Raw genomic sequence first — 24,277 nt, 5'->3', positions numbered from 1 at the left:
CTCTTGAGCCCCTCGACACCCTGCCGAAACAATCGGGTCAAAGGGATTGACTGAGTGCAGTTTGCTTAGTTTAGCCGCTGATCTCTGCTCCGCTAACAGGATTAGAGTGGCTGGTGGTACGTCCAGCCGCCAGGTGATTGCTGCGGACCCACTGGGCTCGCCCGCCCTTGTCCGCTCTCGGTTTGTCCTTTTACCAATTTAAGCTTGCAGGTTTGCTAAACCGATGAGCGCTATTTTTATCCCGATTTGTCAGCGTGTCGTTACACCTTTTCGAGCCATTTAATCATGACCGTTTGGCCCCCGTGCTTGTTATGTAACAAACTGGCAAGTTAACGACCTCCTGAAGAGACGAGTTGCATACTTTTGATCTCAGCGCCATTCTTCTTACTACTTGAAAGAGCGCTCGGTTACATCGTCTGACAGCTTCAGGGCAGGAAGCCGTTTTACTATCATGTAATCCTGTATTCAATGGGGAAGAACATTTATTGCCAGCGAAGAAAAATGTTCTCAACTGGCTTTCCGAGACAGTTTAGGTATGATTTTTAAAACACTTGTAGCCTCCCGCGGGTGCCCAAGCGAAGATGACGGGTCGACATCCGCCTGCTTGGCCTTTGGTCTCTGTTAAAAAGTGCTACTAACATGTAACCAACCCATCACCGTTAGCCCCCACCTCGACACCTCATTCACCAGGGACGGCTCATTGTATTGATATGTGTGTGTGCGTGTGTGTGTGCGGTCACGGCGTGTTTATCGCAGCTGGGTTATTGAACGTGGGCTCAGCGTCGTCAGTAGATGGCATCCACTCACCCGGCAACAGATTAGAAACAGATTTAACGCTTAATGGGTAGCTCTCGCTCAGTCAGACCCACGACAACCTCTGACGCCCCCCCCCCCACCCCCCACCTCTCTTTCCGACCAGCGAGCAGCAGTCAATGGCATCTTGAAGCCATCTGTCTTTCAATCTGGATGCGCCGACGTCAACCCCGGCAGACCTTTCTGTGTCACTTCTGCTTTACAGCAACACATACGATGATGTCACATCACAGCCTCAACGAACTGCGGTCAAACACTGACTTGTTTGTTTGTCCACAAAGGAAGCAAGATTTTCAAAGTGTTGTGTGTGTGTCACACATTTTGGATGGAAATTCACATTTATTCTTACATAACTATGTCCCACATTATTTCTCTTGCGTAATACTGCCTGACAACTGACTGAATTAGTTCCTGTTTGATTAAATCATAGTATGACAAAGTCAGACAAGACTGCTCTACATTAGCCCCCGGTATTGCTCCCAAAAAAGCGAAATGTGAAAGTGATAGTTCAACTCGGAAGCCTAATGGCATTACTGTCGGGGGGGAGGAAAGGAAATAATCGCTCTGTCAGAATTTTGTTAGGACCCAAATGCAGGAAAGCGAGGCAGGGGTAACTTAAAAGATATTTTATTGAAGATAAAAAAAGCAAAGAAGGGACTGGGAAACTCGAAGATACCAAAGTCTAGTGATGGGTCCAACGACACCGAGGCGTCGATGCGCGCGCCGAGCTTCCAGGGCAAACCCCGTGTCGGTGCGCGTACTGCTTTGAGAAAGTCACGTGACCACTACCAGAATCGTGTCGACACAGCGGTCGCGCGCCAAACTGTGTTCATAAGGAAGCGCATCTGTCAACAGGATGGACGCTCAAAACAAGCATCGAGTTATTGGCGCGTTACTTTGCGTTAAAGATCCGCAAGATGGAAGCCGTCACTGTTGATGCGCACTCAGAGGTGCAGCGCTATATGTCAGCAGGACACGTTGCACGTACGGAAGACCCGCTCTTATACTGGAAGTCCATTTATATTTGCCACACCGCCCTCTTCAGTGCCTTGTGAGAGGATCTTCTCAAAGGCGGGGGAAATTGCTTCAAAAAAAGAAATAGACTGAATAACAAAACGCTGGAGAAACTATTTTTTTTTAATAAAAATCTTTAATTACAATGAGTCCATTGTCATTCACAACACTTTTACTTGGGCATTCAGACTCTTAATTTATCAACTGCGTCTCGAATATCAAAGATTTGTTTTATGAAATTGCGTGTATGTAAAAATAATGTGAAAGCAAATGCCTAATCAGAATCAGAAATCCCTTTGTCATTGTACTCAAGTGTGCAACGAGATTAGAGAGCTCCCCTCTCCAGTGCAATACAACAATAATTCAGTTAAATACATAAATTAGATAAGAGAATAATTAGTGCGATGGAAAGTAATACGAAATAGGATATATAAAAACACATCACGTCGCTAATCAATGGAATTGGATAAAATTAGTTTGACAGATCAGTGTCAGATGACCCTGTCAAATGTTTCCTGCAAGTCCACCAGGTGTCAGTATTCAGCAACACAGTGTCAACACAGTGTCAATACATTGTGTCAATACATTGTGTCACTGTGTCGAAACGATACAGGATGCCTCATCTACCCATCACTACCAAAGTCCAAAATAACCAGGATCAACAAAACACAAGGACTTAACTTGCAAAAATGAGACCGACATGAACATTGACAAGGACAAGTGAGTTCAACGATGACGCGACAATAAGTGAAAGCAAACAGGGAACTAAATACAAACACGTTAACGAGTCCACGAGGAACACCTGGGCCAGACGCAAGGTGTTGGAGGGAGCTGATTGGTTACCACGAGGACTTGGGTAAACCAACACAGGTGGACGCAATAAGCATGACGAGACTGAAGACACGAGGCAAAAACATGAAACTCAAAAACCTAAAGCAACAAAACAGATCATGACCAGCTCGACTATTTTGAAGAACAAAGAGGCAATATCGAATTAGCCAATATATACAAGGGAAACTTGACGGCTCCAATTAGTCAACTTGGTTTTCAATGTTATATGCCGACCATATGATGAACCACCATCTCCTTGTTATTTGAAACATTCAACACTAAAGTCATCTCTTGTCGCGTGTGTGTCGCACATTCAGACACTTTTGCAGGAACGTGCAATGAACGTTTTAGACCAAGTAGTTCCATCAAACGTCAACTTGAACCCTGCTTGGTCTTCAAGATCTCCTGGCGAACAGCATTCCAGAGAAGCGCTGAGCTGTGTCTTGTCTTCAACTCATCCGCTTGCATAACCGTGTTCTGCTGCGGGACACATGGGAAGCAGAGAGCGCAGGGCTGAAAAAGAAGAAAGCCGAGATTGTTGTTCTTGTAAAGTGCGCCTCAAGTCAACCATTAAAGACGCACGACTCGATCTGGGCTAGATTACTCGGTGAAGTGCGCTCTGCGAATGAATGGAAGATGTCTCAAGCGATGTGGCCAACTTCTCGTCAGAAGGCGTTGAGCGTGGCCAGTTCGCTGAGTGTAACGCTCTACGAGGTGACGTTCGCGCTCCGCCAAAAGTCGAGATTTTTTTCTCCTCGGCTAATACGGGACATTAAAAACGGTTCGGTCACACCTGCCCCTCCCGGAATAAATCTCCCGTCTGTCTATCTGTCTGTCTCCATGTCTGCAGCAGCTCACTTGAACTCCGATGATCCCGCTGGATAAAGGTGAACCCGCCCAAGCCATATGTTCTCTTGAGGGGTGGCAGTTTATCTCTTATTTTTTGATAATCAAAATATTTCTATCCCCAGAGGACAGTGGCCATTGAGCTACATTTCTATTCCAAGAATCTTCAGTCATCTTCCCCAGTGTTCCCTCCCCTCCATCCCTCGCAACCATTTCTTAAACACCATCATTATGTCCGCATACGCCGAGCCCAACCCTCGCGTAACACTGCAATGTTTAGATTGAATCTTGGCGTACCGTAACAGAAACGTGACATCATCGGCATCATGATCCAACAATGAACGGCCTCATCGTTGCAGCTGTCCTCACTTCCCAACCATCGACTCAGTGCAAGGCAATTTGTAACAACAGCATCCAGCTGCGGAGAGTGCGACTCCAGCTCAGACAAACGATGTGGAATGAGGCTCGCCAACAAAAGTACCCGCGCTAAAATGTGGGCTTGTTTCCTCTGCAGCGCTAGTTGAAGGGAAATATGGAATGTGGTTCCCGTCAGGATGTCACAAATATTCTCCTACGAAGCAGAAATAAAACTTTGTGATCCATGGAAAACTTTGGGGGTTTTTACGGGGGCCGTGACTTTATATTTACGACGACGTTCCCGCCGACCTACAGTCGCCAATGTCGTCTTTGCCGGGACCGAACATCGAAACGATTTGCAACTTTATGCCACTGAGTCACCAGGCACGCATGTCTGACGTGGTGATGCCAAGCGCCGTAAAGCGTGCCTGGAAAAGGAGCGAGTCAAGCCACACCCGCCGATGGATTGGATGTGGCACTTTCACTGTTCTGCTTTGGAAACGTGGCATCATTTACAGGTGCGCCTGTAGCTGACTTTCCGTCAAGCAGTCCGGTTCAATCAGAATAACGGTAAACTTTGCACGGAGCTACAGGTGCTTCGTTCGCAAACGGACGGCTTCAGTTCAGCCGAGCTTAGCCACAGTTTAGTGGTCCATTCAGATCAGTCTTGTGTTGAGTTATTTCTAAAGTTCTTCAATTGAACCTTGTAGTAAACAAGCTAACGTGTGTCTGGTAGCTTTACAAAACCATGTTGAAAAATGGAACAGTGTTTGTTCGTTCCCGACACCGCTGATCCTCATCCGGGTCACGAATGAGCGTCAGCCTTTCATGGCTGACCATGGGCAAAAGGCGGCGTACACCCTCGCTAAGAAAAAGTCCCCGCTGGATCGACGTGCTTGGTGGAAATAATGTTTGTGTTGGATGAAGGGTGTGTCCCACTGCGGAGAACTTCTCCTAACCAATTCCAGATCAGTTAGCGCCAGCAAATCTGAGACGCAACCCTATCCTCAGGCTGGAGACGTGTGACTCTTCCTGAAAAAGGGTCATGCGAATGGCAGCTGCGCACATTTTGCACACGAGGGATGTCAACATGGCGGCAACGGCAGACGTGGCCAAAGTGCGCTCATGCCGGGAGGAATATTTCAAGTTCCGTCACGTTGCAAAAGTCTATTTTCAGAGATGGCCATCATCTCTCCTGTCCTGTCTGAATTTTAAATGGCCGCTGTGAATATTTCACAGAGCTGAGCTGCGAGCGACAGATGACGGTGCTGTTTTGGTTCCGTCCTCAACGTGTCTGCTTGGCTTTCATTGCTTCAGCCGGATTAAGAACCGATGTTTTGGCCTTGGTCAGGAAACAAGCCTCCCCAAATTGTAGCACCTCACCCTCACTGGTTGGTCTTCGAGGCTTTGCAGAATGGAAATTGACTGCATGAATATGTTGTCATCTTGTGGGATTATATTTTTTAAACAGATGACGTAACTCCTATTGACATGATCGTCGGGCCAAGGTGCGCATTTCACGTGTTCATCGAGTTAACTTTGCTTGTATTCTGTAATTTGTTTGCATAAACTGCGACAAAGCCTGCCCAACACGTTGAACCGAAATCGATTTGCTGATGAAGTGCTCCTCTTGTCAGGCATCGTGACGGCTTTGGAGTGTTTAGGTCTCCCCGGAGACATGCAGCAGGTATGCAGCAAGAATTTGTGTGCCCTCATCCTGAGTGTCCACTGGTCCCGCCTCAAACCTCAGCCGTTGATTTTTCGGGATCGTCTTACAGTCGCACTCTATAGGCTCTCTTAATGCCTCAAAGGAGTCTTTCAGTGATTCAAAGTTGACATTCAGGATGGTCAGGATGGTCGTCTGTAGCGGCTCTCCGTCTTGAATCAGGTGTTTGTCTGCATACTTGCGATTGGTGAAGTTTCCAGACGTGGGCAACGTCCAACGATGGGGGAAATTTGCCTTTTGTTTGTTTATTTTTTTGGCCCACAAATTCCAACTTCTTTGCGTTCCAAAATTGTTAATTTTGGCGCGTCCGATGAATTTGGCGGCGTTACCGTTTCTATGTGCGTGTCTCATACCAACAACGCCATCTGGACAGATGCGACAAGCTACCTAATCAATTATTTCAGTCATTCGGAATTGGCCTGGATCTCTCCATCGTTTTGGACAACGATGTGCTTCCAACTCACAGAAGTACAATATTGTATTTATGTTTTATTGTTTTCCTTTAAATGGTGTGTGTTTTCCACCTGGTAATATCTCCACCATGCTTCTTGCGAGTGTTTTCATTTTGTATTTGGGTGTTTGGCTGCTTGTCCTTTTAAATCAGTGGCTCAAAGTACGGCTCATAAATGGAAAAAAAAACGTCAGTGAGGGCACGTGTAAGGCAAGATAGCATTCTACTGATTTGAGGTGTTTGAGTTTGGGACTTCACAAGCCCACAAACACGTTTTCTTTTGTTGTTGTTTGAGAGAGAGCAGCTGCGCACGAGTGAATGAGTCGGCGTCTGAATGCTTGATTGGCAGAGGCATTTGTGTGGTTGAAGTCAAAGGTCGTCGGCAGACAATTGTCCAGATCAGGAGAGCTCCTTAACGGTGGATCCCACGAATGTGTGCGAGGTTCATGCACACAGACACACACACGCACCCTTTCCTCTGCACTGTTTTCGGGTGCACGGCCAACCCAAACTCACTCCAACCACAGTGAAGGAAATCCCCCTTTTTTTTTTTTCCCCCTTCCAGGATATTGGATGGTATGTTTCTTCTGCGTGCAGCTCATCTGATCTCCACAGCAAAGTGTTGAAGCGCCATTCTTGTTCTTGCCAGCGGAATCGTGGTGACGCAGGGGCTCATTAAAGCGCCACGGGCAGGAGGCACGGGGAGTTACAGCGATAACATTTGGAGTTGTTGGATGGTGACTCATGTTGGATTAGGACGCTAGTCAGAATGAAAACACAGCTGGCGACATGCTCCTCCTCACAATGCGAGCGCAAACCAGCGGGATTGTCTTCTCCAAAGGATTCAGCGACCGAGGGGACGTAATCAAGTACCAACGCACCTCAACTCAATGGACTCAATTGTCGTGATGGTGTTGTGCCTTGGCCGTCAGTGGCAGTGTGCTACAGACACACAAACGTATGTGTAAGGCTGCGCTTCTGATTTCAAAAGCATCAAAATCCACCAAGAAGTTTGGCAATATAAACCGTGAGCTGCACGTGTTTGGTCTCTTGCCACATTCCTCATCGACTGATCATGCTCCACCTAATTGGGAATGTTTACGCCTTATTTGCGCTGTCGTTTACATTCAATCTTTTCATCGTTTTCTGCATTGTTTAAAGATGTTCCCAAACAAATTCTCAGATTCATTCGTCCCCCGCCTCAGCAGCCTCATTTTCTTCGCTTTCTCCTCCAGGCGGGAAGGTCCACCTTTGCTGCCTCCTCCCTCGGCGCGATGGCACATCGGAGCGCACGGCAATCACATTAGAAATCCGTCAGATTGAGTCGCCCTTTCCAAGATCACGTGACCTCCTCCGCTCAGCTTTTGTTTTTTTTAATTCGAGCCATATCTCTTTGTTTCTACCAGCATGGCCATGGACTGAAAAAAATTCGTAACTGATGGCGCTGCTCATGAGCGCAATATAAGCGTTGCGTTGCTGTCCGGATTTACGCCCACTGATCCACCCTCGTGTGTGACGCGAGACTTTTCTGGGTGTGCATCGGCGTTGGGCGCATAGCGGTAGCAGTCTGTTTGCCGGCCCTTATTAGCCGGCCCTTTTGTTACAGTAAGCCATACCTTGCGGAGGCCAGATGCAGCGTGTCCAGATTAGATGGTCCACCCGCTAGGAGTCTTGAAAAGCCGCCCCTGAAGCAGGCCTAATCCCCGCAGCAAGACTTTCTCTTTTCTTCATCCGCCTTTCTCTCTGCATCGCACAGCTGCCGAGACACCACAAGGCGGGCGATTGCTTATTGGAACTCTGAGAGCTGCATCTCTCAACCCACAGGCAGGTCATGCATTGGGACCTGAGCCTTCGATTGAGAGTCTTCATAAAAAATAACTTTTCCAATTATAAGGAGCAAATATTGCAATTGAGTTTGTTCAGGGCTTCTGATAGTATTCAGGCCAGCAGAGTGGACTTTTCTCGGAACGTAATCCAGAGAGTCAATCAGATTTTGGGCGGTTTGCGTGATTAAACAACGCAGACAATCATTTAATAAATAAACATGTTCAATCTGGCTTTGCTCTCTCCGATGAGTTCCGTGATAACTCCATTTGGTGTTTGTTTAGAAGGGTTACCGTTCCAAGCTTGTCAAACTTGGAAAACTTTTCTGAACTTGTCTGCAGCATTTTGGAGAGTGTTTGATGGGCTTCTTCCACGAAAATAACTCATCGGAATGGACCCTTTTTGGACCGTGCGGTATACGCAGGGAAAAGAAAGGGGGCTTCCCGGAGCTGTTCACACAATCTTGAAATTGTCATCTCAAATTCTTAACCGAGGCAAGTACTCAAAGGCAAGTACTTGTACTCGTTCTGAAACTTGAAGTGAAAAAAAGTGTGCAAGTTCCCCAGCGTTGTCTCATTTCGCCCCAGCTGCAGTCTGCGTGTTGTCTTTGGCCCTGCTTGTCACGTTGCGGTCATTTTCAGAAACATCAGTCAGGGATTCCAGGACCTAAACAGGACTGTTTTGGGTCCGACCGCAAGCGGGACCCGTGCGGCGCAAAAACAACAACGAGGGGGTCTGACGAGACCTCCCAAAACGTTGCAACACAAACTTGAACGTGTTCTTTAGTTATTTGGCGGCGCACCTGCTGGCAGGTCGCAGGCGTCTTGCTGTGCTCTTGCATTATTTATTCTGCGTCATTGATCTTTTCTTGGCTTGCATTTGACACCTCAACGGCATCCCATAAAGTTCTTCAAAGAATTTTAACTGCTGGTGTTAAAGAGCCGCCGCCGTTTTTACTGTGAGTGGAAACGCGTCCTTTTACCGTGTTGCCGCGCGCGACAAATTTTGGTTTTTGAGACTGTGGAGGGCTGCACAAACTTTGTTGTGTGCTGTTTGTTTGCGTGGCGGAGTTGTCAACTTGAGTCTTGCGCTCAGACAGCGATCAGAAGTAACAAATACTTTGTTGCTGTACCGTCGGAGGTTATCACTTTTCTGAACATGATTATTCTTCATTTCCTTTTGAAAACGGATGTCGATACATTCTACTCCTGACATTGTCCAAACAGGTGTGTTCATTTGGGTCTTCAACTGTTTGGCGGGAAGAAAACCGCAAAACCTTGCAGCTAATTTTGCATTTTTCCTTCGCTCGGGTTAAAAAAACAAAAACAAACAACGCCCGTCTTTTCAGTTTTAGTTCTATGTTTTGCTCTTGTCCCCAAGTAGATTTCAGTTTCTGGACTTGCTTATTTTTCTTATTTTACACGAGTATCGGTACGTCTTTGTAAGTACAGCGTGTGAACTCTTGCTAACGTCGCACTCGGCTGACCGTGTTAACTACAATACCGAAGATGACATCAATGAGCCGAAAAGCTGCAGCAACTTTTTTTGCCAGGGCATTAAAACGCGACCGACTTGTAGTGTCAACAGCGTGTGGCCACATCCAAAACACACACACGCACACAAATCCTCCTTTTCACCTTCTGCTGTGGATTTGATCTTGCAGTCCAACCCCCCCCAAGTATGCGCTGCCCGGTCGGAGGAAGTTGTCCGTCGCACACTAACCGCTCTGCAATCACATACAAGTCAGCGGCACAACGGTTCATTTTGTTGTGATCAAGTTTGTTGCTATGACAACTGCAGCTATAATATTTGCGACTTGTTTGCCGCGTAGGCATGGCCAAGAGCGACGTGGGAGTTTCCTGCCACAAGACTGTTGCTGATCATGTGTTTTGGAATGCCAAAGAATTCTCGTCGACTTACAAGATGGTATCTTGGCTTCAGAGTGAAAGTGCTTGTCGTAAAATTGTGAAATTGTCTTTGTAAAAAATGGAAACTGCCTGTGGTGTTTTTCCCAAATTCCTTTTGGACTGCAAAAGTTCCAAAGAAACAACAACATTCTTTCGGGTCTAAAATGACAGTTGGGCCTTTTTCTATTTCTGTTCGTCTTTTCCGTCAGGAATATCACGCGCCATGTTGGGCCGAATGCGGTAAGCGGAGTCTGCTCACCAAACTCTGCGAGGGGAACATTCCACGACTGGGCTTCCTTCTTGTTGTTGTTGTTCACGCTCACGCCGCTGTCTCAACTATTCGCCACAGTCCAAACAGACGGCCGTTGACATTGACGCCGCATCTGCTAGCGCTAGGCTACGCGAGCGTAGCGACCACGGTGCTTGTTGATGGACGTGCGTTGGCTGCAGTTGGATGGCGAGCTTGTTCCCACCGCGGCCGCAAGGGAAACTGTGATGAAGCGCCACGTTGGCCTTTGGGGCCACCTGAGAGGGAAAGAGTCATCTGCTCCGGTCGTCATGGTCCAGTCGTGAACTCGACCTTGAGGCTGAATCATTTTAAATTATTAAAACGCTTTTGTCACCGCTTCTGCTGAATTTTCAAACCAATGTCATCCAAATTCTGAAGCCAAATTTTCGACCATATCGTAGTCCACAAGTGGGAGGCATAAGTAAGTCTCCAGTTTTCGAACGTACAGTTTCAAGCGAGGCTCAAGTCAAAGTTGCAAAAATTGAGCAAATCAAGTCGTTGCAAAATTTCCACCGAGTCATTTGTTTGTCTTAAACAATGCACAAATCGAGCTCTACACGTTTGCTCCGTCATAACGTGGAGTCGCACTTTTCACCCAAGATTAGCGTGTCGCGTCAACACTGTCGTTCGTTTAGGAACACATTCTCAATCAATCGATTGAGATTTTTGAATGATTCCTGAAGCAGACTTTTGTCCTTGCCCCTGAATTTGTCATTATTATGATTATGATTATTATATTTGATTCCCACTGAACACCGAAAAAGGCAATTCTTTGTCAAAGGTAAAGAAGCATTTCAAAGTTACAAAAAAAAAGTCTTCTACCAATTACGGAAATATTCATGACCGTAGAAAAACGGCAGAAATCATCTTGCGCATTCTTTTTATTGTTCACTGAATTCTTATTGATTCCACCTGAGACGATTGTCAGCGTCAAAAGGCGAGTGAGCCATGTGGAGATGGAGGAGACAGGAAAAGGAAAGAGGCAGCCTGGTGTGTGTGTGTGTGTGTGTGCATACCTCAGAGTAGTGTGTGGCCAGTGGGTGGGTGCGTCAGTCAGGCAGCCAGCCGTTCAGTCGGTCGGTCCCGGCTCTCCGCAGCACACTGGGCTGCGGAGAGGAAGCATCAGCATGTGTTTGCGAGACGTCTCGAGGAACCAGCCCGAGGAAGGACGGACTAGCTAAAGACGAGCCGGAGCTGATTTTTGGATCCATTGAAAGCCGTCATCGTTCTTTGGCTATGCCATGCTGGCCCAGAGGAACGGGCTCCCCACGGGCCGCAAGCCGGTTCCTCTTAGGGATCTCGCCGACGTGAGGGACGCGGACTCCGAGGGCTGCTGCTCCCTCTCAGCGTCGCCCTCGTCCGGAAATTGTCCCTGGGCTCGTCTCGCCGGGGCGGACTGCTGCTTGTCGGAGCCGTACTGCCTCTGGTTCCAGCTTTTGGCCAGAGCCTATTGGGGTGAATTAGAATTAGGGCTCAAGAGTTCCACCCGTGGCGTCTCCTGGGCTCGGCTGCGGGAAGCCTCCAGAAAGAACTGCGTGCGATCGCGGGTAAGCCGCTCGGGAACATGAAAGCATCCCTCTGCCGTTTGACGTCGCGAAGGAGGTGCGAGCCTCGAAATTCCTGGATGTGAGCTTACTTGAGGCTTTGAGGAACACTCCGGCGCATAAGTTGACATAGGAAGCATTCAGAGGGGAGGAGACTTTGTTGTGCTGTCAGAGGAATTTCCTGTGCGTCATCCTGCTCCCTTGTGGCAGCGCAAGTTTGCGTGATTGACCGATATCGTTGATTTGGTTGCACTAAATGACTCTGGAAACTTCACAGTGATTCTTGTCAGACATAAAATGAGCCGGCTCGATATTGTGTGCGGCTGGAAGCAAGTCATCTATTGTTCCAGCGGGCGTATTTAAGGCAGATTTTCCCGCAATAAAGCGAACGTAGGTGACTAATGTTGAATGTCTGCGGTCCGAGAGGCTTGGAAAGCAAAAGTGCAAGGGAGTTGCGAGAGGTAGATGGATGAGGTCAGCCGCTCGGGATGACTCAGGCTAGCAAAAACATACTTTGGGCGTCAAAGTGAACAAGCGGTGACATTCAAACTCAAGTCGCATGCGTGACCGCGTGCAAATGAAGTCCATGGTACAATCGTTCGTCGTGAACCTTAAGGAGGATGGGGGCGGGGCCACCGACCTCCTGTCGTCTTTGAAACAACTTTGAAAATTTTCTTTTGCACTTGTTCTGTCGCTCGCTTTCAGTCAAGAAGTTGCAGACTATCGTATAATAGCACTTTTGTAAAAGGAAGACTACGCTCTGGCTTGCCCAATTCTTCAAATAAGAGGCCGAGCGTGCTTGCTCTCAGTTAACTGCGGCGCTGTCACGCAAAAAATAATGAACACGCAAAACACCGAAATGTTCACTCACACGACGTCATTTGCTTGAACGAAAGTTATCTTATCTTAATGCTATAGATGGGCATTGCTCTTAATGATGCTGCCTCTACCAGTAGAGCTCAGTGCTGCCCGGCATCTTGTGGCACAAGGTGGTCCTACACTAAAGGCACGCAACTCAAATTTGGACTTAGTGTGAAAAAAAACGGTGAACGGGAACCTAAAGGGTGTTCACCGTGGACGGACGGATGTTGCCCATTAACCTCTTTCTTTGGAATTCATTCCATTTGCTGTATGGAGAAGACCCCCGGAGCCGCAGTCAGCCAAATAGCTCAGCTCTTACATAACGCGACATTCTTTTATTTTTAATTTTTTTTAAGCCTGAGGCCAAACAAACGGCGGAGCGAGACGACGTCAGCTCCGCTCTGAGAATTGCTGAAGATTTCAGCCGTCAGAGTGTGAAGCCCACACCCATCCTCGTCCCAGGGGACCTCCACATCTGCTCCTCCCAGACAACCCGAGCGGGAGCTGTGGCTGGAGGATGTCTTGGTTTTGGACTTCTACTGAAGCTTGCATTTTCCTAGATAGGCGACGCTTGGCTGGTTGTCGTGATGGGAGCTCAAGCGGCAACATCTTGACACTCGCCTTGTGGTGCATGTGATCTGCCCCGTCGTCGCTCGGTTGATGGATGAGACGGAAATGTCACTCTCGAGATTTTGTAAATGAGCCGACATTGCAGAATTTTCAGGAGTAGGCAGACCACGAAAGGTTTTCTCTCTCCTGGCTGGACCGGCACTCCCGACAAATACAATCAAATGAAAAAGTCCGTCCATTTTTTATCATCGAGCGCAATGAGGTCGGATGATGAGTGCATCATTGACGCGTTTGCATTCAAGCGTTGTTGTTCTCCCGCCCGGGTCGCTGTTGGAATGCACGAGATAAATCTCTCATCAAGCAAACACGCCGCAAAGCCCCGAATGTGCAATAACCAGAGCCACATGTGTGCATGTGTGAAGCCCGAGGCAAAAAACAAACGAGGTTGCAATGGCGAGGCTTATTATTTGGACAGATAGGGTTTTCTCACAATCCAACCGCGGTTAAGAAACACAATTGTGTGTGGGGGTGTGCGTGTGTGTTTGGCCTCATCCCGGGATGCCAGACATTCCTCGCCGAACGTAATGACGGATGTTGTGTGTCTCAATCTGCGCGCCAATCTCAAGAGTCGTTTAAGTCCACTTGCCGTATCAACCGCTGCGGTTGCGTGACGATTGTTGGCATGGAAACGCTTTCAAGTTGCCGTTTCGGGGTCTCGTTGACGCTCAAATGAAAAGGACAAGAACTGTTTGCTGTTTTCATGGCATAATTTTTGAAGACAATTTTGTTCCCACGTTTAAAAGATGTGAACGAGGTTTAATGGTACATTTGCTATTCACAAATTCACAAAGTAAAACGTTCACCGTAGGAAAAGTAGAATTTCGTGTCAAGGACAAATGTCCAAGTGATACATCCCGACTTTTTATTTTGTACTGTATGATAGGGGGGAGCTGCATTTATTTATCCTGGGTTGTTAGGCCATTTACCAAACCCGGAGCGCTTGTATCGAACATGAAAAATGACGACAATTTCTGAACTTTTTCCAGGCCAAGCAGAAGGATGGGCCGGACCAGAGCCACACGTCGGCCGTGGCCTCCCCCGGGCCGGAGGAGGAGCCGTTCTCCTGGCCCGGGCCCAAGACGCTTTGCCTCCACCGGACCTCGCAAGGCTTCGGCTTCACTCTGCGCCACTTCATCGTCTACCCGCCCGAGTCTGCCGTGCACAACTCTCTCAAGGTAACGACGGAGGTGCGCCAACAAAGTGGCCCCTGAGATGAGTGTTGCAACGGGTAGACCGGAAGAGTCACAGAAACGTGAATGTGTGGTGTCAAAAGATAGGAAACTTGAAACAATTGAAAAGGTTGAATGAAGTTCACCTGTAAAGCTTATCATGCATTTTTTGGTTGATCATAAAATGTCAGCCCGAAGCGCAACATCCCAAATTTTTGTGTCATATCAGTAGCTGGAATGTCTTGTTTCCAAATGGTTTATTTGCTTACGATTAATTTCATTTTCCCCAAATGGGAGCTCAAAAAAGTCGACACATGACGGGAACAACAACAAAAAGGAGGTGACGTTGGACTCAACGAATGGCATGCAGATGACCGCGACAGTAGACGGACAAAAATATTCCAATACGGATGCGTTGTGCATCTGCCTAAACCGAGGACCCCAATCCCCCCCCCGACTCCCGCCTGAGCAAAAACTCCAAATGACTGCTTCAGCTTCAACTTAAAAACACTTCCGTCCACGCAAGTCCTAAGGAGGGCACGCAGAGGTTTCTGCTTGATCCCACCCGGGACAACTGCCAGTCGTCCTCTGGATAACATCGGCCGCTGCCAATCTGCTTTTCCTTTTTTTTTTTTTTTTTACGTACTTATCCCGATGTCCCAGGCGGCGTTCGGGTCCGCTGATGCGCAACGGCTTTTAGTTCATAAATAGGCCAGAGCTTTAATGGGAAGGCGTCACTGGCCTCTCAGGGCTCTTTCAGTGGCCACGTGCCAACTCCGACCTCTCCAATGACACTCGCTCGCTCGCTCGCTCGACCGCGGGGCGAGCGACAGATGATCAAATGATCCCATTACGCAACCCAGCAGGCGATGGCCGTCCACTCCAAGTGACTTTTTAAGGATGCGGGATTGGAGCCGTGGACTAATCGCAGGATTTGGCGGGGGGGCATCTTGAAGGCAATCAAGACGTTTTAAGGAAAATCTGGGCTGTGCAAGTTATCAGGAGAGGCTTAGAGAAGGCACATTTTGATTGTTGCGCGGTCAGCGCTCGTGTCCTCACTGGGACAAATCGGCTGCGTTCGTCAAGGTGTTCGCTCGTGTTTGTGCGTGGAGCCGAGGCCCGTTGAGGAGGTTGTTGGCGCTGCCGTTCTGCTGACTGAGGGAAAGTGATCACGTTTACTCGATGAAAATAATCGCTGTGTTGCTCTCCCTCAAGTTTTTACTGCCTTGTTGAACAATAGCCTGCCTTTTTTTTTTATTGAGAAGTGGTTACAGTAAATGAAAACAAAAACACTGATTTGTTTTCCCTCTCTGTTTTCTTCTCTAGGATGAAGAGAATGGCAGCCGAGGTAAGTGTGGAAAAACGTCTTCAAGGAAAAGAGAGAGGGATAGATGAAAAACTAGCTTCATCCATCGTGATATTAAATGAAAACTATTACAATACCCAAATCCATGAAAAAAAACGGGATAATATGCCAAATATATGCAAATATTGGCAACATTTTCCTCAATATATTTGACTATTACAAGTAAAAATTACAAAAAGTGAATCATAATTTAATATCTGCATCAAACGAAGAGTGACAGTCCATTCACGTCTTCGTTACGGCCGCAAAATGCGTCCAATTAAATCTGTTATTGGTTTAACGCCCGTCCAAATATATTCCCATTCACGCGTGCGTTGATTTCCCTCGAGACGCGCCGCCATGCAGACTGTCGGCGCACGTCCACGTCCATCATTTAAAGCCGTTCAGACGGACGGGCTCGTCACGTCTTCATTGTCTCGGAAGTCGAAGAATATTTCCTTTTGGCTTCCATGAAGAAAATAGGCGGCTCTCCTTTCCCACATGCGAAGGGCATTGCAGTAATTTCATTGGTCCATTTTTGCAACTTAAAAAACTCACAAATTTATATTTAAAAAAAAAACACAAAACACACCAAGGTTAGAGAAACCCGTTGACATTTTTACAGCCAAATTAGGAAAACTGAGAGGTTAAAGAAGAAAATAAACCAATGTTGGCATTTTTTTTAAATATTGGGAGAAAAAAATGAGAATTAATAGAATTGATAAAACAAACTAAGTCACTTTTCAATGGTAATGCACAAAAATCTTTTATTCGCACAATTTAGGAAATGATGGGAATTTTGCAACTTAAGTAATGAGAATTCAACAAAAGTTTAAAAAAAGACAAATGTGTGAGATGAAAAATTATTCAACGAATCAAAATACCCGCACCAGATGAAAAATACATTTTAGGAAAACATTTGCAAAATATTATATTTCAAATATTGTGGTATTATATAGTAATACACCAACATTAGTGTGAAAAAAAAAAAAAGAAAAATCAATAAAATGACAAATATGAGATGTTAGGCGGGGGAGTTCAATTCATATTTCTTCTTGCGCTCCCCGTACCCAACATTTCTCGCTTCGTGTATCCCACGAAACGCCGTCACGGGAAATTGGCAGCCGTGTCGCGCTGATGTCATGACGTCGCACAAGAGCGATCGCTGCGTTTGGCGTGCTTTCGGCTGGCTCGTAAATCCGAAATCCTCCTCGTAGGACGGTGACGAGGCATTCAAAAGCCGTTACAAGTATGACATCATCAGTTCAGTTTCAACCTTTGCGTGGTCGACATGCGGGTCGCATGCCAGACTTGAGTTCATCGAGACAGCGGCTGATGTCTCGCTAAGCCAAGAAAAGAATCCAAGGCAAAACATCCACGTCACATGTTGTCGTCGTGGTGGAAAATGCAAATGAGCTTCTTTAGTTGAGGCCGCGCATGTTGTTGTTTGCTCGCCACTTACGACGCGCCATCGTGGCTGACAATTTTCTGGTGTCATCATAAAATGGAGTCGTTGGCAAGTTTTGCAGCAGATCCTGGCGCGTACATCTGGACACGTTTTCTTGAATTGGGAGGAAGGAATGTGTTTTTCATTGAAGCCCTCATTCTTCACGCAACCTCGGGCCAAGCCTTGACAGCTGATGAGCGGAAACCACCAAGCAATAACCCTCGCAATACCACAACAAATGTGAAAAGAATTAGGATTACACAAAAAGCAAAGAAAAAAAAAAAGACAAACATGATCAAATGTTGGAAAAGGACACCGAATATTCGATGACATCCAAAGGTATTAATGAGCTATTGCCGCATATTTCGAGGCATCCGAAATCAGATTTGGTTGTGGACAATCGAACAAGGAGCAACCAAAAGCCGAGCTGGCAGCAGCCTCAGCGGCGGCCATTTATTGACTTGTGCCGCCGCCGATGTTTGGACTGAAAGCCGGAGAGGCGACGTTAACCGCATGTTGCCTCGCTCGGCCTTTCGCGAGACATCAACATGCCGAATGTTTCGTTCCGTCCACATCCCGAGCGGCTTTTACGTGAAATCTTGCTCTCCATCTTCCTTGCAGAGTCTCGTTCGTCCTCCCTCGGCGACGTTTGTCTCCTCGCCTCCATCGCGGTGATGCGTTGGAACATTGTTTTATCCATCAGATTTCATTTTGGAAAGAAATAACTTGAATTTCAGAAGTGACGTGATGATATTGAATCAAAATAATGTTTTTGTGCAACGGACCTGCGGCCGTTCCTCAACAAAACCGCGTGGAGACGAAAGCTTTTTTCTTTTCTCTCAGTGCATATGTTTGTGGCTTCTTCCCCCAAGATCAACAAGAACCGGCCCAAAGTTTTGTGTTTGTTTTTGTGCCACTAGAACAAGTGAAACATTGAGTGGCCGTGCCGTCACAGCGTCGTGAGCAAAAATCCTGTTTTCCACCCGCCGGCGTTTGCTATTTGGTATTCCAGGCTTTCCTGTCCTTGGTGGAAAAAAACACTTTTGTGTCATGTGTGTGTGTGTGTGTGTGGGGGGGTGAGGGTGTGGGGGTGGGCGTGTAGCGCTGTCAAGTAGGCTTTTTCCGTTTTTTTTAGTGCTACAGTGAAACTCTTTGTGGTGCAAAATAGAAGTTCCAAACCTGCAATATGGAGAGAACTTATTCAAAACAATAAAACAGAATTAGAAATAACATTTGTCAGTCCCAGTTGAAGTTTACTGTAAAAAAAAAAAAAGACACATGAAAGAAGTCTGGACCGTGTATATGAACACCAATATCATTTTGAAAGCAAAAGTTTCGCTAGCTTCATGCTAACATTACAGGCTACTGCAACGGCGAGCAGAAATTGGCATCATGGTTACCGAGATTCGAAACTTTCACACCAACAAAAAGAGGATCAATCATTTTTGTCTTGTTCTATTTTGCTAGCTTAATGCTCACATGAAATGTGAAACACTGGAAACGGGCTAGCGGAAATTATACGATATTCTCTTTGCTCACCAGACACCGGGAAAATGTTTCTCATTCCGCTTGCCAAGAGAGTGGATCGAAAATCCACGACTTGAGCTTTGTTTTTTCTTTTTGGGTTTTTGGTCTAACCTGGACTTTGTCTTTGGCAGTCACGACTTCTGTTTCTGTTTTTTGTGTCCTCTAGCTTGTCTTTCCAAAGTCTCAAAGAGGGCCACTTTCTTCCCGAAACCGCTTTGGGCGATCCTTATGTGACATCACCATCAAAGAGTTTGCCCCACACGGCCAATTACGAAAGAATTGTGCGTCTTGTCGATGAAAATCAAGCGTTTTGTTGGTGGGCCAAAGCAAAACGGTCGTGGCGAGGTCTCTTCAGGAGGTCCGGCCCGCGCGGGGGTTCCGTTTCCCAAAGTAAACTTGTGTTTGGACCGCCGCGCGTGCCGTCTTCATGGGAATTTTGATTTCCATTTGGCTCGCCATCTTCCAGATTCGAGAAGACCAAAGAACACGATTGGCTTCTCAGGACGGATGTTTGAAAAGTCGTATGTGGTGAGGCGTGAGTGTTGCGAACGGAAACGAAGAATGGAAATTTTGTGAGCGAGGGGTTAAAATTGGTGATGGTGGTGACGTCTCGCTCATCAGATTCACCGCTCAGCTCTGTTGTTAGTTTAAGGAACATAAAAAATGTTGTTACAAGTCGTTTTCTGACATGAAACTTCTGCTTGGCTGAGCTGCTCATCAAAATATAAAAAAGAAAAGAAGAAAAACTCTGATAAGATTGAACTTTATAAAAACATCAACGTGCTGCTCCTTCTATTGTGCCTCGTCATGCGAGTTGAGTCGACACGATACAGCGCTCGTTTCTCAGATATTTGCCTGCGGGTCAAAACGCAAAATCGGTCGGACGACAGCTTGTATGTAGAAAAAGTCGTAGCTCCAACCTACACCGGAAATGCTTGTGGGTCAAATGGGTCAATGCCAACAATAAGTCAATATTCTCCACCTCTAATTTCTGACCAATTGTAGGGGGTGGGGCCATCATCACACTCACAGTTAGCCAATCAGGAGGGAGCTTGCAGACTAAAGAGTGTAAGGTGAAGAAACAAAACAAAACAAAACAAAAAAATCAAGCGTTGTGTGCTTTGCTGCCTCCTGCTGGACACGTCCAGACTCACCTGAATGAAAATGGACTGCACATAAGAGTCAAAATAAAAATTGTCCCAAAATAAAATAATACAACTGAACTGCAGTGAAAAGTAAAATAGTTCAAAAACGAAACGTTTGTAATAACGGTTTGCCGTTGAATTAAAACGTGGTGTTGTCGGCAGGGCGACAGCGAAGTCGCCTCGAGCCCATGGACACCATTTTTGTCAAGCAAGTGAAGGACGGCGGCCCCGCCCACGGAGCTGGACTCTGTACAGGTACGCACGCACACACACACGTATTAGTGAGACCGTTCTATTTTACTGCATTCATTTGTTAATTTGTTGTCTCATTTTATTCTGCTTGCGCGCAGGCGATCGCATCGTGAAGGTGAACGGTGAGAGCATCATCGGGAAGACGTACTCGCAGGTGATCGCCTTGATCCAGAACAGGTAAGCCGCTCGCCCGGCGACGCCCTCGACACGTTCCTCTCCTCACGATTTCCTCCGTTTGATCCAGCGATGCTTCGCTGGAACTCTGCGTGATGCCAAAGGATGAGGACATTCTGCAGCTGGTAACGATCCTTTTGCATCATCATTACAACGTTACAATATGATTCTCTTTTCTTGCTGTTGGCTGCTTTTTATTTCAGCGCCACTCCCACAAAAAGCGATGTTAGTCACGAGTGACATTCTACAACCGCCGTTGTCGTGTTATTTCCTTCGAGCCGCCGGTATAAGGCGTCTTTCAGAACGATGATGCCGTCGGCGTTCTTCTGACAACTGAGTAAGATCTTGTGGCTCAGTGACGGCAAATATGTCAACTTGAGCCCCGTAATCAGATTTTGGACGTGACGCGTTCCAAGATTCGTCGCTACGCAAGTCTCCTGCGGCCCTTTTTCGAGCGCCGATTTGTTTGAACTCCTCTGAAGCCTCTTCTTTAATCTCACGACGATGTGGTTTATTTTTAGCCTGCCTCACAAAATGGGCGGCATTTTTTTATTTTTCATGTCTTTGTGCAAACCTGTCAACTTGTTTTCCCTCCTTTTCCTCCTCGCACTTCTTTCGCCTGCCGACTGCAGTTTTCCAGGGACATCACCGCTCTGGTAAGACGGGAACTGTGCTACGAGCTAACCTCTTTGCGTTTTTTATTTCTCATTCCTTGTTTGGGTCATTGGGACGCCAGCCATATACTGTGGATGTTCATTTTGGAATTAAAATCGAGCCCCATTTGCCATTTTCACTCATCTTGTAGACCCACAAAATATTCTCAAAAATCTCTAAAGGCTCGTTTCCGTTCGGAACGTGACATTTGTTTGGTATGTGTATCGTGAGTCGACCCACCAAAAAGTCAAGAACTTGTGTCCGCAAGAACAAAATGACGACAAAATTTGGTTTGAAGTGACCGTTTTCCTTCAAAGAAGAACTCTGTTTTTTTTCTTTCTTTCCCAATCCGATTGCTTCCAAATATAAGTAGCCCAAGAAATGCAAATAATGCAATTCTCCAAAGTTGCAACTTGGGCAATCTGCGGTGCGCACGGGTGTGTTGATCACCACAGATTTTATTTCTGTGGCCGTCTAATGGGAAAAGCCGCAAGCGACGCCGACGTCACGCTGCCGTGTGCCTCGCACAACGGTAACTTGAGAGCTCTTCGCAAGAGTGCCATCGATTTCTCAAGAGCAGCTTGAGGTCGAGTCCAATATTGAGTTTTTTGCTCAAGCCGTCCGTCCGTTCGAATCGGAATCGTGTTTTCAAGTATTTGGCTCAAGCGTTGAGTTGCGTCGGCAGTCATGCTTCCCGACGTGCCGCTCGTAGCCAGCGACGAATCGAGGCGGCGTCTGTTTGGATTCTCCTCACGCCACGGGCATATTCGCCATCCCAAAAGATTCGGTCGTGCCCCACCTTCATCTTTCTCTCTCTCCTGTCACGCCCTACTCGACGGTTTGATTCCGTTTTGTGTATTCCGCATGCCGTACGGGCAAATATTGACAAATATAAATTTTCGGGGGATGTAAATCACATTTTAAAAGTGTAACGCCTGTGTACAAGCGAATTGGAAGGTTGCGCACCTGAAACTCAATTGCCTTCTAATTATCTAAATTCGGAAAGCCACAATAACATCTTGGGTGAGTTTGTCAAACGCGTCCAAACTGTTTGAACGGCATCAAAAGCATCTCGTCTTGGCTGTTTAGTGAAGTGACGTCCTGTCCCATCTTTTTCTCCTGCAGGCGTATTCTCAGGACGCATACCTTAAAGGAAATGTGGCGTACAGCGGAAATGCCCAGAACATCCCCGAACCGCCGCCCATATGCTACCCTCGAATTGAGATTAAGGCCGCTGGCAAGGTGATGGCGGCAAGTGACGTCGGCAACAACGCCCCCCGAGAGGCGGGAAGAAAAGGAGGCGCAACAGAGAAGAGCTACCGAGTGGAAATTCCCGTTCCCCCGTCTCCGCCGCCGCCGCCGCAGACGGTGGTTTGCGTCTGCAATGACAACTTGAGGACAGTGACCGCGACCCCCGTGCGGTTGGCTCGGGCGGGCCCCGGTCACCGGACCGAGGAGAACCGCCGTTTTCCTTCCACGGAAACAACTTGTCCGATCGCCGTACCTCCGGTCTCGTCACTTCCAGGAGGTGCGCCGTTGCAACATTCTTCTTCTGGTCCCGCGGAGACCCCCGCGGGGTGCCCGTCCCCGAGCACTCGACCCCCCCCGAGCCATCCCGACAACTCCCCGTTACGCGCGTCCCTCACTGCTGCTACGCCGGACACATTGTCGCCCAAAGCCAACCACCACTCGCCCTCGCCGACTGGGACCTCCTCGCCTTCTCCTCACCAAAACATCGACTGGAGGAACTACACCACCTACAAGGACTACATTGACGCCAAGCGGCTCCACACGTACGGCTGCCGCACCATCCAAGAGCGCTTGGACAGCTTGCGTGCCGCCGCCAGCTCCAGCTCCGCCTACACTCAGCCGCGCTCGTCCTCTCCGTGTAGTCTTCAGAGAGGACTGACTGCCTCTCAGGTCCGATGGAGGAGCACGTCGACGGATCGCGGGTTGAACGGCGGAAGCCACAGCACTCCGTTGCGAAGTGCCTCCCAGGAGAGGCTAGGCGGGTCAGAGCGCAGCCGGAATTGGCCTCGGAGCGCTTCCCAAGATGCGCTGCCGTTGTCCAGCGCGGCGGGGGTGGCCAAATCGCGAGCGCGCTCGATTGACTTCCTGGGCCAGAAGCCCGGAGAGCAGCGAGGTCTTGGGGCTGCAGACCGGACGGGTTTGGAGGAGCGTCTTCTGCTTTGCCAAGGAGAGGAAGCCCGAGCCAGCAGGCAGGGGGCCGGCCAAAGAGCTTTACCTCATCTCAACCGCGGTCTCGCCGGACACGCAAGTGGATCGTCAAACTCCTCTTTGGCGGATCGGATGTGTCGCAAACCCCCGTTAAGGACGGACGGCAACATTATGAGGCCCTCGCGGCTACCAGTTAAAAATTCCATCTCAGATCACTCGGCTGCCATGAAAACCACAGACCAAAGAACTCAGATAACTGGAAACCACGTGGGCCACCCGTCGCCTCTGGAGTTGGAGCTCAGGACTCGTGCAGACAGTCTGAAGATGGAGAGCAGGTCCGAAGCCAGTTTGGTGGCCAGGTCTTCTTCTTGCTCAGGTCCCTCGTGTAAAACGTCCTCGCAGCGACTGATGCAAAGCGGCATCGTCCCGTCTTCCGACACAAACGGAGCGGTGAGCCAAAAGCCAAAGTCCTCCGTGCGGACCAACGGCGGTCTGACGGAAGGCGCGGAAGGACTCGACGCGACGGTGGTCGTCCTGAGAAAGGACAAAAACTCAGGATCTGCCCGCGTGCGCCCTCCGTCGTACGTCTTTGCCGTTTGCGACGAGCAAGGCGGCGTGGGCCGTACGTCGCCGCCATTGGCGAAGGCCGGTTCTGCCGACGCGGTGGCGTGTTGGACGAACAGCTGCAGGGAGATTCATCTCCGGAGGCTTGGTGGCACTCGGCAAATGAGCGGATCCCAAAACCTGGATGACTCCTTGGACTCCATCCCCTTTATAGGTACGAGCCTCCGCCGTGCTCATGTCTGCTTCTGAAGCAATCAAAAACAAATCACGTCAAATGATCCCGTCGCTAAGGCGACCGCGATGTGGACAGCATTGAGCAGACGTTTGAAATTTACACGTCGTCTTTTTGCATTTTCAGGGACTTTAATGTCTTGTTAAGGTTTACCCAACTGCGGTTTTGGACGTACGGTTCCTCCAAAATGACCGACCTTAAATCTACTTCTGAGCTCGCTAAGGACTTATTACCTCGTCTGTTTCGAGCACCATTTCCGGCCTGGCGTTCGAGGTACGGTTTGCGGTTACGACCGCGCACTAGCGAAGCGTCTCCCATTACAAGGAAAGAAACCCAAGAATGTTTGTCGTCCTCGTGACACAACGGGACTTCATTACTTTCCTTAACTTTGGCGGCTATTTTCCACCGTTGACGTCATGCTGTTTTACGACTCGAGTCAATTGTCGTCTTTTACCTTGACGCTGAGATGAGCAAGCACACTTGAACTCAACCCTTGC

General features: G+C 48.0%; 1 protein-coding gene and 1 long non-coding RNA gene across 4 annotated transcripts in view; one reads left to right on the top strand and one right to left on the bottom strand.

Moving 5' to 3' along the window:
- The window catches only part of arhgap21a (Rho GTPase activating protein 21a), a 47,171-nt gene that overhangs the window by 13,869 nt on the left and 9,025 nt on the right, over positions 1-24,277 (top strand). Inside the window, exons 1-8 of one of the 3 annotated variants that reach the window (XM_088283394.1) lie at positions 11,123-11,605; positions 14,080-14,268; positions 15,589-15,610; positions 19,889-19,981; positions 20,077-20,155; positions 20,223-20,277; positions 20,785-20,808; positions 21,932-23,762. In XM_088283394.1, the coding sequence (XP_088139520.1) occupies positions 11,300-11,605; positions 14,080-14,268; positions 15,589-15,610; positions 19,889-19,981; positions 20,077-20,155; positions 20,223-20,277; positions 20,785-20,808; positions 21,932-23,762 (2,599 nt within the window). In that variant the 5' untranslated portion in view covers positions 11,123-11,299. Of the gene's footprint in view, positions 1-11,121; positions 11,606-14,079; positions 14,269-15,588; positions 15,611-19,888; positions 19,982-20,076; positions 20,156-20,222; positions 20,278-20,784; positions 20,809-21,931; positions 23,763-24,277 lie in introns of those variants that run through there. The other 2 variants (XM_088283396.1, XM_088283395.1) reach the window with 2 other exon arrangements.
- On the bottom strand, positions 1,993-11,049 carry LOC148318688 (uncharacterized). The gene is made up of 3 exons (XR_015839949.1): positions 9,500-11,049; positions 7,655-7,794; positions 1,993-3,171 (listed from the first exon to the last, which is right to left on the bottom strand). It is a non-coding gene; the product is annotated as an uncharacterized LOC148318688 (long non-coding RNA).

Source organism: Idiotropiscis lumnitzeri, chromosome 19 (assembly GCF_059441095.1).
Source record: "Idiotropiscis lumnitzeri isolate Australia: NSW breed Sydney's pygmy pipehorse chromosome 19, RoL_Ilum_1.0, whole genome shotgun sequence".
In the NCBI taxonomy this organism is placed as follows: Eukaryota; Metazoa; Chordata; class Actinopteri; order Syngnathiformes; family Syngnathidae; genus Idiotropiscis; species Idiotropiscis lumnitzeri.
Note: the sequence above shows the minus strand (reverse complement) of the source record. Positions and strands in the feature narration are given on the sequence as shown.